A 13,471-nucleotide genomic window follows, 5' to 3' on the forward strand; every position below is an offset into this window, starting at 1 on the left:
CAGTGACATTACAAGTCCACAGAAGGACAGTGTTTTCAAAAGCTATCCAAAGCTCTGTATTTCATAAATATGGCACTGCCATAAGAATTCTATTTTTTTTTAAAGACCCATCTATCTATTGGAAAAATTCTGTTCATTCTTTATGCTTTATTACAGAAGATGTATAGAGTAAGTGCCTTTGAGTCTTACCATTTATTTTTGACTAGCACCAAAACAATAAAACGTAGAAAACCGATGTCAGCAAGAAAATATCAAAGTCAAAATAAGTTTAAAAAGTTTGTTCACTAGTAATATTTCCTTCCACAGAAACTGGCTTCAAAATGATGTTAAATTTGTGAGCAGAAAGCTCAAATTTCTCCACAGTTCTTATTTCTAGTTTTTCAAACAAACCACAGCTGACAGCCTCAATTGTCCATTAATTTTTTTGAAGCAGTAAGACACTGCACCAATTGCCTCATATAAACCAGGAAACAAGAAAACTGCTACCGTAGTGAGAAAAAGGCAAAATATCCCTCACACACACTACCCAAGAAGCCCTCTTCTCACAAATTAACTTTATCTCTAAAGTAACTGAAATAAAGCTGAGAATTTCATCAGCTCTGATGCCACAGTGATTGTAAACACACAAACTAAGCCCTTCTGCCATCTTACCTATTGAAGAAGAAAAAAAAACACAACCAAAAAACACCACACCACAAAACACAGACACAATTCCCGAAGTACTCCATGATGTTACTACAAAATGACATGAAGTTTATGGGTCTCAGTGGGTTTTATCTGCTTTTCTTTCTTAACTCTGTTTCTGCTTGGTCTCTTCATTTCTTGCATCCTATGTTATTTCCCTCCTTTACAGAATTCACTTTCAGTCCTGTGGCAGTTTTAGGCTTATGCCTAGGAAATTTTTCACAGATTGAGTACAAAGTGGTAGTGTGTAAATAAACTACTACTGAAAACAAAAGAAAAATAATAAGGTCTAAATAATCCCACTGGTCTGATAAACAAAGTTAGTTGTATAAACTAACTTTTTCTTTGCTCTAGCTGATGCTAGCTGGTGTTTTTGCTTGGTTGCTGCTGATCTTGGCTGCACTCTTGCTGTGGCCAAGTACTAACCAGCTACTGTCTGCTTTTTTCTCTCTTTCTTTCTCCCTTGTCCGGGGGAGAAAGGGGGAAGGTGTTGGTAAACCTCTGTTTTTGTCCAGGATGGTTCTGGTGTTGTTCATAAATTGCAAATACACATAAGTATTGTATATTCTGTACATACTCATTCCATTTTGTATTTCTAGATTGTAGTTTTGATTATAAATATAGCTTCATTTGCTTCCACTGAGCTAGTCTAGCAATTTTATTTTCGGGGGTAATTTCAACCCACCACATTCTTTAATTGGTGCCCAGCATTGGGTATTGCTTGCTTGATTGCTCAATTAGTGCTCAGATTGAGGAAGCCAAAGTGAAGCTGCAGAATTTGGTGAAAGCAACGTTTGGAGGTGTTGGTGATTATTGCTTTGGTTTTGTTGGTTATGGGGGGGTATGGTAACTTTTCTGTACGTATTCCACTATTCTATATGTATTTTCACATTCACGGTGACTGTAAGTGTGAGTTATTTAAGTGATTTGAATTCTACATCCTGAACTAGCTGTCTTTTGTTGCTATATAAGGAGGAGAAACAAAGGCATTCAAGTTTTTACTTTTTCTACAGGCAGCAGCAGGGAGCTAAGTTAAAGAAGCAGTTTCAGATCACAGCAGGGGAGCGGGAAGAAGACAGGAGCTAAGAAACCTTTAGAAAGGGAAAGAAAATGTACAGATCCCCCTTTTCCCACTGACCGAGATCTGGAATCAGCAGGCAATGTGGGTTCCTCTAGTGCCTGATATAAGACAGCAAAGCAAAAGTGGCAGGAGCACTGGTAAAAACCCGGGGGAGGGGGGGAAATGGGGAGGGTGGCACCTAGCTTAAGCGGTGGCGACAACTCCAGCACTAGCAAGCCCTGCTCAAGCAGCAGCTAAGCCCGCAGCCCCTGTACAAGTGGCAGCAAGTGCTGCTGTAAGCAATGATGCATAGAGTAAAATCACAGGGATGAAGTGGAAGAACTGCACTGTATAAAATGCAGTTCAGCCAGTGTTTATTGTGTAAGAGTGCCGGCAGGCCCTGCGCAAGCAGCAATAGCAGCAGCAGCAGCAATTCTTCTGTCAGTAGCCATTACCGAGGCTAAAGAGGCAGAGAGACCTCTGCCTCTTCAACCCACTGCAAGTTCTCTATGGGGTTCGCCTGTTGTACCTAAGTCTTGTCTCCTCTTTGGTTCTTCATAAAACTCAACTGGGAAAGCAATGCTGATTTCAACTGTCTCATTAAGATTAAAAAGAGTAATTCATACTCTGGTGCTCTCACTACACTTTACACTGATGCATACATGTTTCACTGTAAAAATGTATTTCTTCTACAGTTTTGTCATAGAATACTAAACTTGGCCAGCTCTGGAGTCTAGGGTTTGTTTTTTTCTTTGCAGTAGAAATTACAACTACATTCTTTAGACTCGCTAAAGGGAAGTTATCATAAATTCCATGTATACTTACTTTGTAAGGCTACAGATTCTTCCCTAGATAAAGAAAGAAAGCGAAAACTAGCTGCAGTCGTGAAGCTGCCACACTAAGTTCTGAAATAAAATATATAGATTTGTTTGGTAACATATATTTTTATTACAAATTAAAATGTAGCCTCTCAGCATGAAAAAGGCTAAGGTTGCTATCAGTTTGAATTACATAGCCACTACCAGGCTACCTGCGAGTATACAGAGCAATTTTGTTGAATCACAACTAAAGTATTAAAATATAAAAACAGAATCTTAACTCTGCAGCTACAGAATTGAGGAACAGGTCTTCAGTGCTCCCCAATATAAGAATAGCAAACAAAAATAATTTCTGAGACTAACTTATTTAAAACTGGTAAGTTCCCACGTTAGTACACAAAACAGAAAAAGATTGCAAGGGTGAAAGCAGCACTCTATCTTTTACTTGGCACTCTGCTGAGAAGCAACTCTGATCTTTGCTGTGCCTTTCCATCTCACTTTATCAAGCCTTCCTTCTCACATTTTGGAAGGCAAGCCCAGGCTCCTAAATTGGAAAGACAAAGAGGTATTACACTTCAGGGCTCATCAAAAAGATTGCTCTTGTAGATAGCAATGACAGATGCGGATGACCCCACTCAAACGATTTGCCATAGCACCCACTGAATGATCACATCAGCTGTTCTTCCACAAAAGTGATTAGCAATTAACTATGTAACAAAAGTTTAGCAATAATTGTTAAATAGTAAGATTTTTAACATTCCATTGACGGAATGAACAATTACACAGTAGTGTCAGCATGACTGGCACTTTCACAGGAGTAGAACAGCACTGGCAGCCTAGTTACAATGTGGAGCCTCTGCAGAGGGTCCCACACCAGCAGAATACCTGCAGTGAGGACACAGGGTATTGTCAGCAGATTGAATTATTTCAGTTCAGCTACACCTTCTCCCTAAGGTGTATTAGCACTCCACTGGCATAGCTGAATCCATATAAAGGCCTTTGCAAACACAAAACCCAGTTTTCTTCCTCCATTCTTTTAGGCACTGGAAGTCCACCTAAAATTTGGTTGTACTAAATGCTGACTCACTGAAGCATGGTTAGCACTTGCATCAACAGCTGGGCTGGTAAGATAAGCAGCAGCCCATGAACTAAAGAAGGCATTTTGCTACCATAACCAGTATCTTTTTATATTCCTGTACAGGTATCTTGCAGAGAAAAACAGAGAATGTGGGATTCCTCCAGAGGGATATAGGTGACTTGGTTAGAGAGGACATGGAAAAGGCTGAAGTGGTCAATTATTTACTTTGCTTCAGTCTTCACTGGTAACCACTTGAGCCACATCACCTAGGTCACAGATGGCAACAGCTGGGTCTGGGAGAGTGAAGACCCACCCACAGTGGAAGCAGATCAGTTCTGAGAACACCTGGAGAAGCTGAATATGCACAAGTCCATTGGGCTGGATAAGATACACCCACAAGTCCTGAAGGAACTGGGGACTGAGGCTGCTAAGCCACTAGCCATCATATTTGATAAATCTGGCAAATTTCCCCAGGCTGGAAAAAGGGAAACATAGCCCATTTTTAAAGGAGCTCCCATTTTTAAAAAGGAGAAAAAAGAAAACCAGGAAACTACAGGCAAGCAGTCCCACCTCTGTGCCAGGTAATATCATGGAGCAGATCCCCCTGCTAACTGTTTTAAGGCACATGGAAAATAATAAGGTGATCAGTGACAGTCAAGATGGCTTCACAAAGGGCAAATTGTGCCTTACAAATCTGGTGGCTTTCTGCAACAGTTACAGCTCTGGTCGATTGCTTTTTCCACATCTATGTCATCTACCTAAACTTGTGCAAAGCATTTGATGCTGTCCCACATGACATCTTTTGCCTCCAAGATGGAGAAAGAGACTTGATGGATGGACCACTCAGTGGATAAGGAACTGGCTAGGTGGTCACACTCAAAGGGTTGTGATCAACAGCTTAATGTCCAGGTGGAGACCAGTGACAAGTGAAGTTCCTCAGGGAACCATCTTGGGTCCTGCGCTGTTTAGTATTTTTGTCAGCAACATCGACAATGGCACTGAGTGCATCCTCAGCAAGTTTGCTGATGACACCAAGTTGTGCAGTGTGATGGACTCACTTGAGGGAAGGCACGCTATCCAGAAGGATCTTGACAGGCTTGAGAAGTGGGAGAGTGCAAACCTCAGAGGTAAAACAAATCAAAGTGCAAGGTCCTGCATCTGGGTTGGGCCAACCCCAGGCACAAATACAGGCTGGGTGCAGTTCAAATTGACAGTAATCCCGAAGAAAAAGACTTGGGAGTGTTGACTGATGAGAAGCTTAAAATGAGCTGGCTGGCAGTGTGCTCATGCAGCCCAGAAGGCAAACCTTGGATACCAGAAGGTATCTTAGGCTGCATCAAGAAGTGTGGTCAGCAGATCAAGAGAGGTGTTTCTTCCCCTTTACTCTGCTCTTCTGAGGGCCCTACCTTGAATACTGCATCGAGTTCTGGTGTCCCCATCATAAAGAGGGCAAAGAACTGTTGGAGTGATTCCAGAGGAGGGCCACAACAATGATCAGGGATGGAAGAACTCTCTAATGAGGCTAGGCTGACAGAGCTCAGCATGGAGAAGAATAGACTTCAGGGGGACTTTATAGCTGCTTTCTAATACCAAAGTAGGCTGGAGAAGGACTTTTCTTAAGGGTGTCTATCAATAGGACAAGTTCTTCAGGATAAGGCTGGTGAGACTCTGGAATAGGTTGTCTAGAGTGGTTGAGTATACCCCCTCCTCAGAGCTGTTTAATGGATGAGGCCTTGGGCAACCAAATGTAGTTGAGAGGTGTCCCTGCCCATGGCAGGCAGGCTGGTGTAGATGATTCCTGAGGTTCCTTCCAACCTAAGCCATTCTATGATTCTGTGAAAATATTTCTTAATATAGAATTAATATATTGTTATAAACTATGTACACTATATATTACACATACTATTCTGTATATATGACATGCTCATTGCTTGTACTTTGTGAAAGAATAAAAAAGCTAGTAAGAAAGCTAGTGCTTGTATAGAAAGCTTTTTCATAAAGATATTCTTCTAAAAATATGCATATTAAAGAGCTGTCTGAAGAACAGTTCCTGTCTCAGTTTATAGAAAGAAAAGAAAAAAAAGCCCCTGTTCAGGAAAACATCATCTCCAAAGGATGTCCCAAACTCTGAAAGGAATGTAATAAATTCAAAGCCACATTCTAAAAAACACAGACGATGACCTTAAATTCTCTTGATCCAGACAAGACAAAGATTGGTCTTCTGAGGCTAGTTACATTGTCAGTGTAAGTCAGTTTGAGAAGAAAGTTACTTTAATTTTAGCCAAGTACATATTGCATTCTCCAAAGACTCAGACATAAGCATTAAGTCTCCAGAAAGAAGCTGTCAGCATACATTGCTTCTGGTTTGCAGAAATTGCCAGTGTTTTCTCTTTTTTTTCCTGTGGCACCCATAAATACCTGCTATTACTCACCTTCTAATCTCAAAGATGCATTTGCCTCTGTATTTACCATTAGTACACCCCTACCATCCAATGGCTCTTCAGAAACATGCTCCTGCTGCCACAGCACCCAAAACCAACTAACTCAAGCATGCACCAATTTGAAAATTACTTAGATATTATCCCACAGGTGTTTTATCACTGATATATGATTAGTTTTTTTAATTAGTCATATGTCAGGTTCTTTCAGTCTCCAGAAATTTAAACCCTGCTGAATGCGTAAATAGTAATGACGGAATAAAAGAACTTTTTGGCAAATTAAAATCCAGAAGTTAAATACAGTGTTTTATATTTTGCTTATCCCTTTTGTACCAGCTACTAACTACAAAAGCTTTTCAGAGATAAAGGATGGAAAATGTATCACAGTCACGACAAAACCATGACACTGATTTTTATTTACTGTTCCAAGACAGAGCAGATTCCTGGAAATTTTCTATATATTCTGTAACAACTTACACCTATTGAATTATGATTGCTTCTGAGCATGTATTTCAGCAAACCACTTCTGCCAATCCTTGCTTTTACTGCCTCTATAATACTGCTTTGAAGTGTTCAATCTGAAGAGCTACAGTTAGCCAGCACCTTAAAAATGGTTCTGGATGTTCTCGGGAAATAAAGTGATACACAAGATAACAACCTTTGTAATTCAGCAGAGTAGAGGGGGAGAAGAACCTCTCTCAACCTACTAACCACACCCTTTCTAATACACCCCAGAATGGCATTGGCCTTCATGGCCACAAGAGCACACTGATGTATCAGTATTTGCTTCTCAAAACCAGACCTTAGTTCATTTCAGATCTATATGCAGTAGGAGAGATGCAAAGAATGAAGCAATGTAGTCCAACTTATAGTTCTTTCTATATTGCTACTGATGTCGCAGGACAGCTCCAGGATTATGCTTTGCTTCATCTTTACTCATGTTACTTTTTTTTTTTCTTTTTTTTTCTTTTAATTTCACATGATGTGCATTCTCATCTAAGTTTCTCTTTCTCCTGGGACTCATTCTTCCCACACAACTCCTTCTCATCCAAATCAACCATATTTCACACTTCTTCCCAGAGAAGCACTGACGGTCTCATCAAGTTTTTAATCTCAGTCTTCTGATTCTTCACCTAGTCCAATTTCTTTACTTGTCTCACTTGTATGAAAGTACAGTAGAAATTTGTAAGAGAGAAGGTATGCTCTTGTCTTCAGTTTGTCTCCTTACACTTCCTTGACAACTTTGGCAAAAAGTGGGCAACATTCATAAAGAAGTCTTCAAACAAGTCTTCAAACATGACAGCTATTCTGCCTGCACATGCTTTAATCAGGCAGTGTTTTGAATCACTCTATAGGAAGTAATCCCCTTCTCTGGAATTAAATAACCTACCCTTCCATGCCAATGACTTACACTAACAATATTCTGCCTCAGCCATCTTCAAAAACAAATCCATCTCTAATTCTCATTTTGTCTTTCTGGAAGTTTTCCATATGCTCTTTACTACACCTCACTGAATACACATTTTGTAAATTCTTGCCTTGAACTCCAGCATTTTGACCCAAAGTTACTCCCTTCCATTCCACAAAAACTTTCTCCCAAATCCATCTGTTCAACAGAACTATCTGGAGCCAAATTCGCAAAAGAGTGAATTATCTCTTGTAGAATACCATTCTCCTCTCTTCCTAATTAACTAACCCTTACTGAAACCACATTCTCCATTGATGTTCCTGGCGTCCTGTTTACTATTGCCACATACACAGGTTTTTCTAATCTTAGTTTCCCCCACATCTCTCTCCTACCGCAAAACAGAACAACTCAGAACTATTCCATTCAAAGTATACATCCCATATCCCCAACATCTGTTTAGTAGACAGTAATCCAGCAACAGTGAGTTAGTACCACTGTCCATCTCACCTGTTCATCTCATCAGAAGGTATCTGCTCCAAGAATTTGCAGATGCATATCTTCAAGTCTGAGCTCTAACTAACCACATCTTTTTGCAGTTATCTCCCTTTCACTCCTTTCTTGAAAGCTGTTTAGCTTCACAATTTTGTAATCATATTCTTAGTGTCTTACCCTTGGATTTGTAGCTTAGATACTAGATGAACATGTAAGATCCACCTAAAGATCTTTTCTTTTTGAAGATCCAAGATGCAGCTTTTTCTCTTCACCCACATGTGAGACCTTGTATGATAAGGGAGGTCAGCCCTGCAAACCCATTGCATTTGACTTCTGGATACAGTTTATCCCTCCTCAGAAGGGCTGAAAAGACCTTCTCCAGAGAATTGTCTCATTCAGACACTACCCTCCTCTATATTGATGCTCTGTTTCCCCCATCAGTCCAGCGTGGAGTGGGGGAAGGGTGCTGTCAAGTAGAAACCAAGTTTAGTTAACACTGTCTAGTCATTGGCATTTTACACACCTCCTAGGTTTTCTGGTTCAAGATGGACAAACTACCAATAAACACCAGTAACAGTTCCATCATTTTCCTCAAAACTCAGTGGCAGATTAAAATCTGAGCATTGTTTGGGGACTGGTATTTTGAGAGTATCAATCACCATACTGACGAACACCTTTTTTTAGCTACCTTTACAGACATAGTTAGAGACTTGGTATTCTGAAAGCACCTATGATGACAGAATCCTAGCATATCATTAAGGTTTCTGTGCTTCTGGGGGGGGGGGGACGGGCGGGGAGAGGGGAAGGGAAAAAAAAGGCAAAGAGTTAACACAGGATGTTACCATGCTGCCATGCAACAGAGTCCCTACTGCTAGAGTTTGGTAACTTTGATTTAAGATTAGCTAGTTTGTTAAAAGTGAGGACACAGTGTGTGCCTTATGCTAAATAGATTTAATTTTATTTAATTTAAAAGAACTAGGTAATTTCCCCTTCCTCAGTACATAATGCAGATCATGGCTGAGGATGATCTAAAGTAATGCTACAGCTGCTTAGCTTTTCCCTTGCAGTAAATTCTGTATTCATTTCTGCTCTAGTCTGTATTTCTATTTTAAAATGAAGCATACAACCTAGTTATTTATAGGCTTTCAAAGGATTAACCACATACTCATAAGAATAAGCCCTCAAGAGGTTAACCTCATCCTCTTAAACTTCACACATTACAATCCCAGAGATAGCTGGCAACCACAGCCTAGAAAGAAAAATTAATCCCACATTCTGCTAATCCTTTAGCCAATCAACTCATGCAACAGTGGAGAGGCCCTTTAAAGGCCTAGAAGTGAGTCTGTCTCAAGAGCACTGTCAATTCAAAAAAATATGTATTTCACAGGAAGATTAGCAACCTACCTCTAAAGGCAAAATAAAACATATCTGGTTACTCAGTGGTACACTGGAATTGTGTATATAAAACACAGCACTGCTTGTGTTTCCTGTACTTGCATGTTCTACTAATAAAGCAAGTGCTTTTGTTTGAAAGTAAATCTTTGTTTTCATCTACATTGATCAGTTTAACTGTCCTTTATACTTATAAAGCATGAACTTCATGATTACCTTTGATTTTCCAGCTGGACTGTATCTGAAAATTACATCCATTCCCCACCCCCCAAAAAGTAAAAAATGCCAAAGAAACAAGCAAACAAACAAACAACAACCACCATAAAAAAAATAAAAATAAAAATTACAAAAAACTCACACACCAAAACCCAAACAACAAAAGCAAAAAAGAACACCCTAATACACCAATATCTACCTTCTGGATTACTATGATCTGGATTCTCTGTTTACCATAAATGTTGACACTGCCTGCAGCTGTGCCAAGGAGTTAATAGGTGCACTTACTTTTTAAGTCAAATATTTATTATTTACCTAGCAAATCTGCTACTTCATTCACTTTAATATTGCATATTAAATGTAGCACTTCAGAAAAAATAGGCAAGGTGTTTGGTTCAGCCACATCTGACCCCTGACTGTAAGTTAAAGCCTTCAAGAAAATGGAGAAAAAGCAGGCCAAGAGGTATGACTCTTAATAACCAAGTACCACCCACAGTTCTTTCCTGAGGTAAAAGTTTAGTCAAAGGACGAGCACTGCTTACAAGCTCATTGATTCTAACTATATTACACTGCTTTGTGGGCGTGTGTGAATTCATTCTCTCTTTTATACATGCTTTAACGTACACCAATTACATAGCCTGGCTTTTGACTTCCTAAGTTTAAACGCCCTCAAAAAAATCACAGTCTCATGAGACTACACACTCTTATCTTCATTGTCTGTATTCCAACAGGTTTCCACCCTTTCACTGGAGGAAAAAAAAATAGTCATCTTGTATTTTAAAATGTTGTTCCCACTAGTTAAAGGCTTTGTTCCCTTCTAGAATTCACATATAGCCCAGGAGCAACAGCAATTGCTCCAACTCAGTCAAGCCAGCTGGGAAACTCTTGAACCATCTAGTGTCAGGAAACAATGGCCCATAAAGAGAGACAGTAAGAAGGGGGGGGAAGTTGAGCCTCAACAAAAACACTGATTTTATCAAGAGAAACTACGTAAGTATCAGGAGTAAAGTTTATTTTTTCTGGCTATCTTCAAAATCTGTTGTACATAATTATACTTGAGTAGTATGATGCCAGAGGCTACTCAGTTGCATTTTCTTCTGTGACAGATTGCTTTAGTCCATTTGCATTCTGAAAAGAAGTTTCATGATCTTTCATGATCATAATAGATGTATAAACTGTTAAATTACTATTTCTTTTCCTATTTTGAAAGACACTGAACTTTAAAAGCATGGCCTTTCCATTGTCCTTCTCCCTCTCCTACACTCTAGGGAGAGGGACTGACATATTGTATATTCAGTGACAAGGGGCAAAGGTCCACTGAATTGTCAACCCAATTTTATGCTATTCATATTTTCCAGGATGTACATTGTCCTCTTCAAACAAAATCAAGCGTATGTCAGAGCATGAAACTTATTGTGCATTACAAGATAATTATTGATCATGGAAGACTGTAAAAGATCACTGTGATGTACATCTAATTTTAGAATTATCTCTATTCATGCATCTACATGGTCCAAGAAATTTTGCACTAAACAAACTTCCTCATTCACAGGCCTGGATTTTTATAGCATCCTTCAGAACTTTTTTAGAAGACACAGGAAAGTATCACTGCTGGTGAAGTGCTTTCCCCTTACAAAACAAGTTTAAATTGCATACGGTACTATAGATGCAATTGCTTTTCAAAGGCAATATTATGCAGACTTTAAAAAGTAGTAGATGACATGCCTGAGATAGCCATATTTGGCTAAGTAGCACTATCCTAAATCCACAAAGAATGGTTTTATGTGTATTTTGACACATTTCTATTTACTACATGAAATACTCTTCAGTTCATTTCCAAAGATTTCTCCATTCCTTTTTCACCCTAAAGGAGTACAGTAAAAAAAAAAAAAAAATGCAAGAAAGTACAGTTCTCTAATCTTTGCTAATCAAATGTCACAAATATACATATGCTGCATTTCAAGATCAGATCACATATTCATAAAGTAATTCATTATACAAGCAAAGCACAGAGGAGATAGTGACAAATACAGATGTAATTATGTGGGTTTCTAAGATGTGATTAGCAAATCAACTAAGTAAAAGTCAAACGAAGGGAAAAACAGTGCTGATTTGAAGGGGGGGGTATGTTTATGCAAAGATAATCTGTCAAGTCTAATAAAGCAGCCTGAATAAAAATTAAGCTGAAAATCCACTGAAGCTCCCCATTCCAGGGAGGAAAAGCTATTAAAAGGAAATGAAGGTCACCCTCCCAGTTTATTTCACCTAATTGACTGCCAATAGCTTACCACAGGCAAACTGACTGCAGATCTGCAATTGAGAAACTGATGAAAGGACAGTTTTCAAGCTGAGGCTCATTCTTTTAATCCTCCCTCACTCCTATTCCCTTCCCCACCCCCCCCGCCATCTCCAGTTGGGATGTAATTTTAAGCACAGATGGATTAACTAGTTCCATTGTCTGTAGACATCACTGGACTATGGCACTGTTAATCCATACAGCAGCATGTCTAATTATCATTACAAAGTGTCTGAGGAAACTATAAAGACCAGCAGGGCATCTTCTCAAGCAATTAACATAAATTGATAAATGAGTAATCTGTTTTGGCTACTTCATTCACTTATTCTGAAAGGGCAGAAAATGAGAAATATTCTAGACTTAGCAGCAAGGAAAATGAACTCATGCAGTGGAAGGAATATATGGTTGAGAAAGTTCATTAATACAAAGCAAATGACTTGTGATTGACAACCAGTCACAAGCAAGTAGTATTAACTCATTTAGCACATTTTAAAGCACATACTTGGTGAAAGGCTATTAGAACTCTGTATCACACAATTAATATTAGTTTAAAAGCAAATGAAGTTTCTTGTCAGTAGCTTGGTAATTTAAAATTCATGAAAGATTTACTAGAAAGAGAAAAAAGTAAGAATGAATACTTGTATGGGCTCTAAGAACTCAAATGTCACAAAAAGCATGAGGCAAAGGTAACTAGATCAACTGACAGACGATACCTACAAACAAACAAGCAACTCTCCCCTATTATACTTCTTCCAAGAAAAGTTTTGTTATGCACAGTGCAGCTGTATGGAATGATGTTCTAACAAAGTAAACAACTTTATTCCCACTTAAAAATGTGTGAAGCAAGACAAACACTTCAGCAACACTGGGCATCAAAAGTGTGTTAGATACCAAAACATTAAACTTATTTTTTTAAAATAGTAAAGCAGTAAGATATGAAAGCAAGTTATACACACTGTAGGAGGTAGACCTGGAAGGCCACGTACCCCGATGATGGCATTCAGTTCAGCCATGGTCACTTGCTTGGCACGTTCTACAGCTTGGGCCACTTGCTGCTGATGCTATTAAAAAAAATGGGTATAGGAAACAATTTGTGTTAAGATATTGACTACACCAAATCAAGCCAGGATCACATACAGCTGAATAACTGGTTTGTTTGCAGAAGTCCAGGCTACCAAATGCAAGACATCATGTGCTGGTAAAAGGTAGCAGTGGCCTATTTATTTCTCACTTGTCCAAAAGCAAACAAGAGACCTGAATACAACTAGTTTACCTCTTCATCACATGCCATTTCAATACGTATTTTCTGGCAAATGAATAATCAGTTTCTAATTGACTTGATAGGATGAGGCCAATTTCACATTAGCATCAATTTTAACATATATATGCTCTGCACCCACAGAGCAAAATTTCAAACTGGGTGAAGCGCTCCTCCACTTAACAAGAATTAAAGATACTCATTAAAACTGCATCACTTGAAAAGATATAGCCAATGTAATGGCTTTAAAATTTACCAGTAGGTGCCCACAATATGCTACCATCTGTCATTTATACCAGATACAGGTTGATCACCTTGAACAGCATTTTGC

At 39.0% G+C, this 13,471-nt stretch overlaps 1 protein-coding gene across 10 annotated transcripts in view; it reads right to left on the bottom strand.

Annotated features, from left to right (window-relative positions):
- The window catches only part of TLE1 (TLE family member 1, transcriptional corepressor), an 88,144-nt gene that overhangs the window by 51,349 nt on the left and 23,324 nt on the right, over positions 1 to 13,471 (bottom strand). For 5 of the 10 annotated variants that reach the window (XM_054178060.1, XM_054178063.1, XM_054178058.1 and 2 more), the window contains one exon: positions 12,869 to 12,943. The exons of 1 other annotated variant lie outside the window; for it this stretch is intronic. In XM_054178060.1, coding sequence (XP_054034035.1) covers positions 12,869 to 12,943 — 75 coding nt within the window. Of the gene's footprint in view, positions 1 to 12,838; positions 12,944 to 13,471 lie in introns of all 10 variants that reach the window. 4 more of the 10 variants (XM_054178062.1, XM_054178059.1, XM_054178056.1 and 1 more) reach the window with 1 other exon arrangement.

The sequence above is a fragment of the Dryobates pubescens genome, chromosome Z, assembly GCF_014839835.1.
Source record: "Dryobates pubescens isolate bDryPub1 chromosome Z, bDryPub1.pri, whole genome shotgun sequence".
In the NCBI taxonomy this organism is placed as follows: domain Eukaryota; kingdom Metazoa; phylum Chordata; class Aves; order Piciformes; family Picidae; genus Dryobates; species Dryobates pubescens.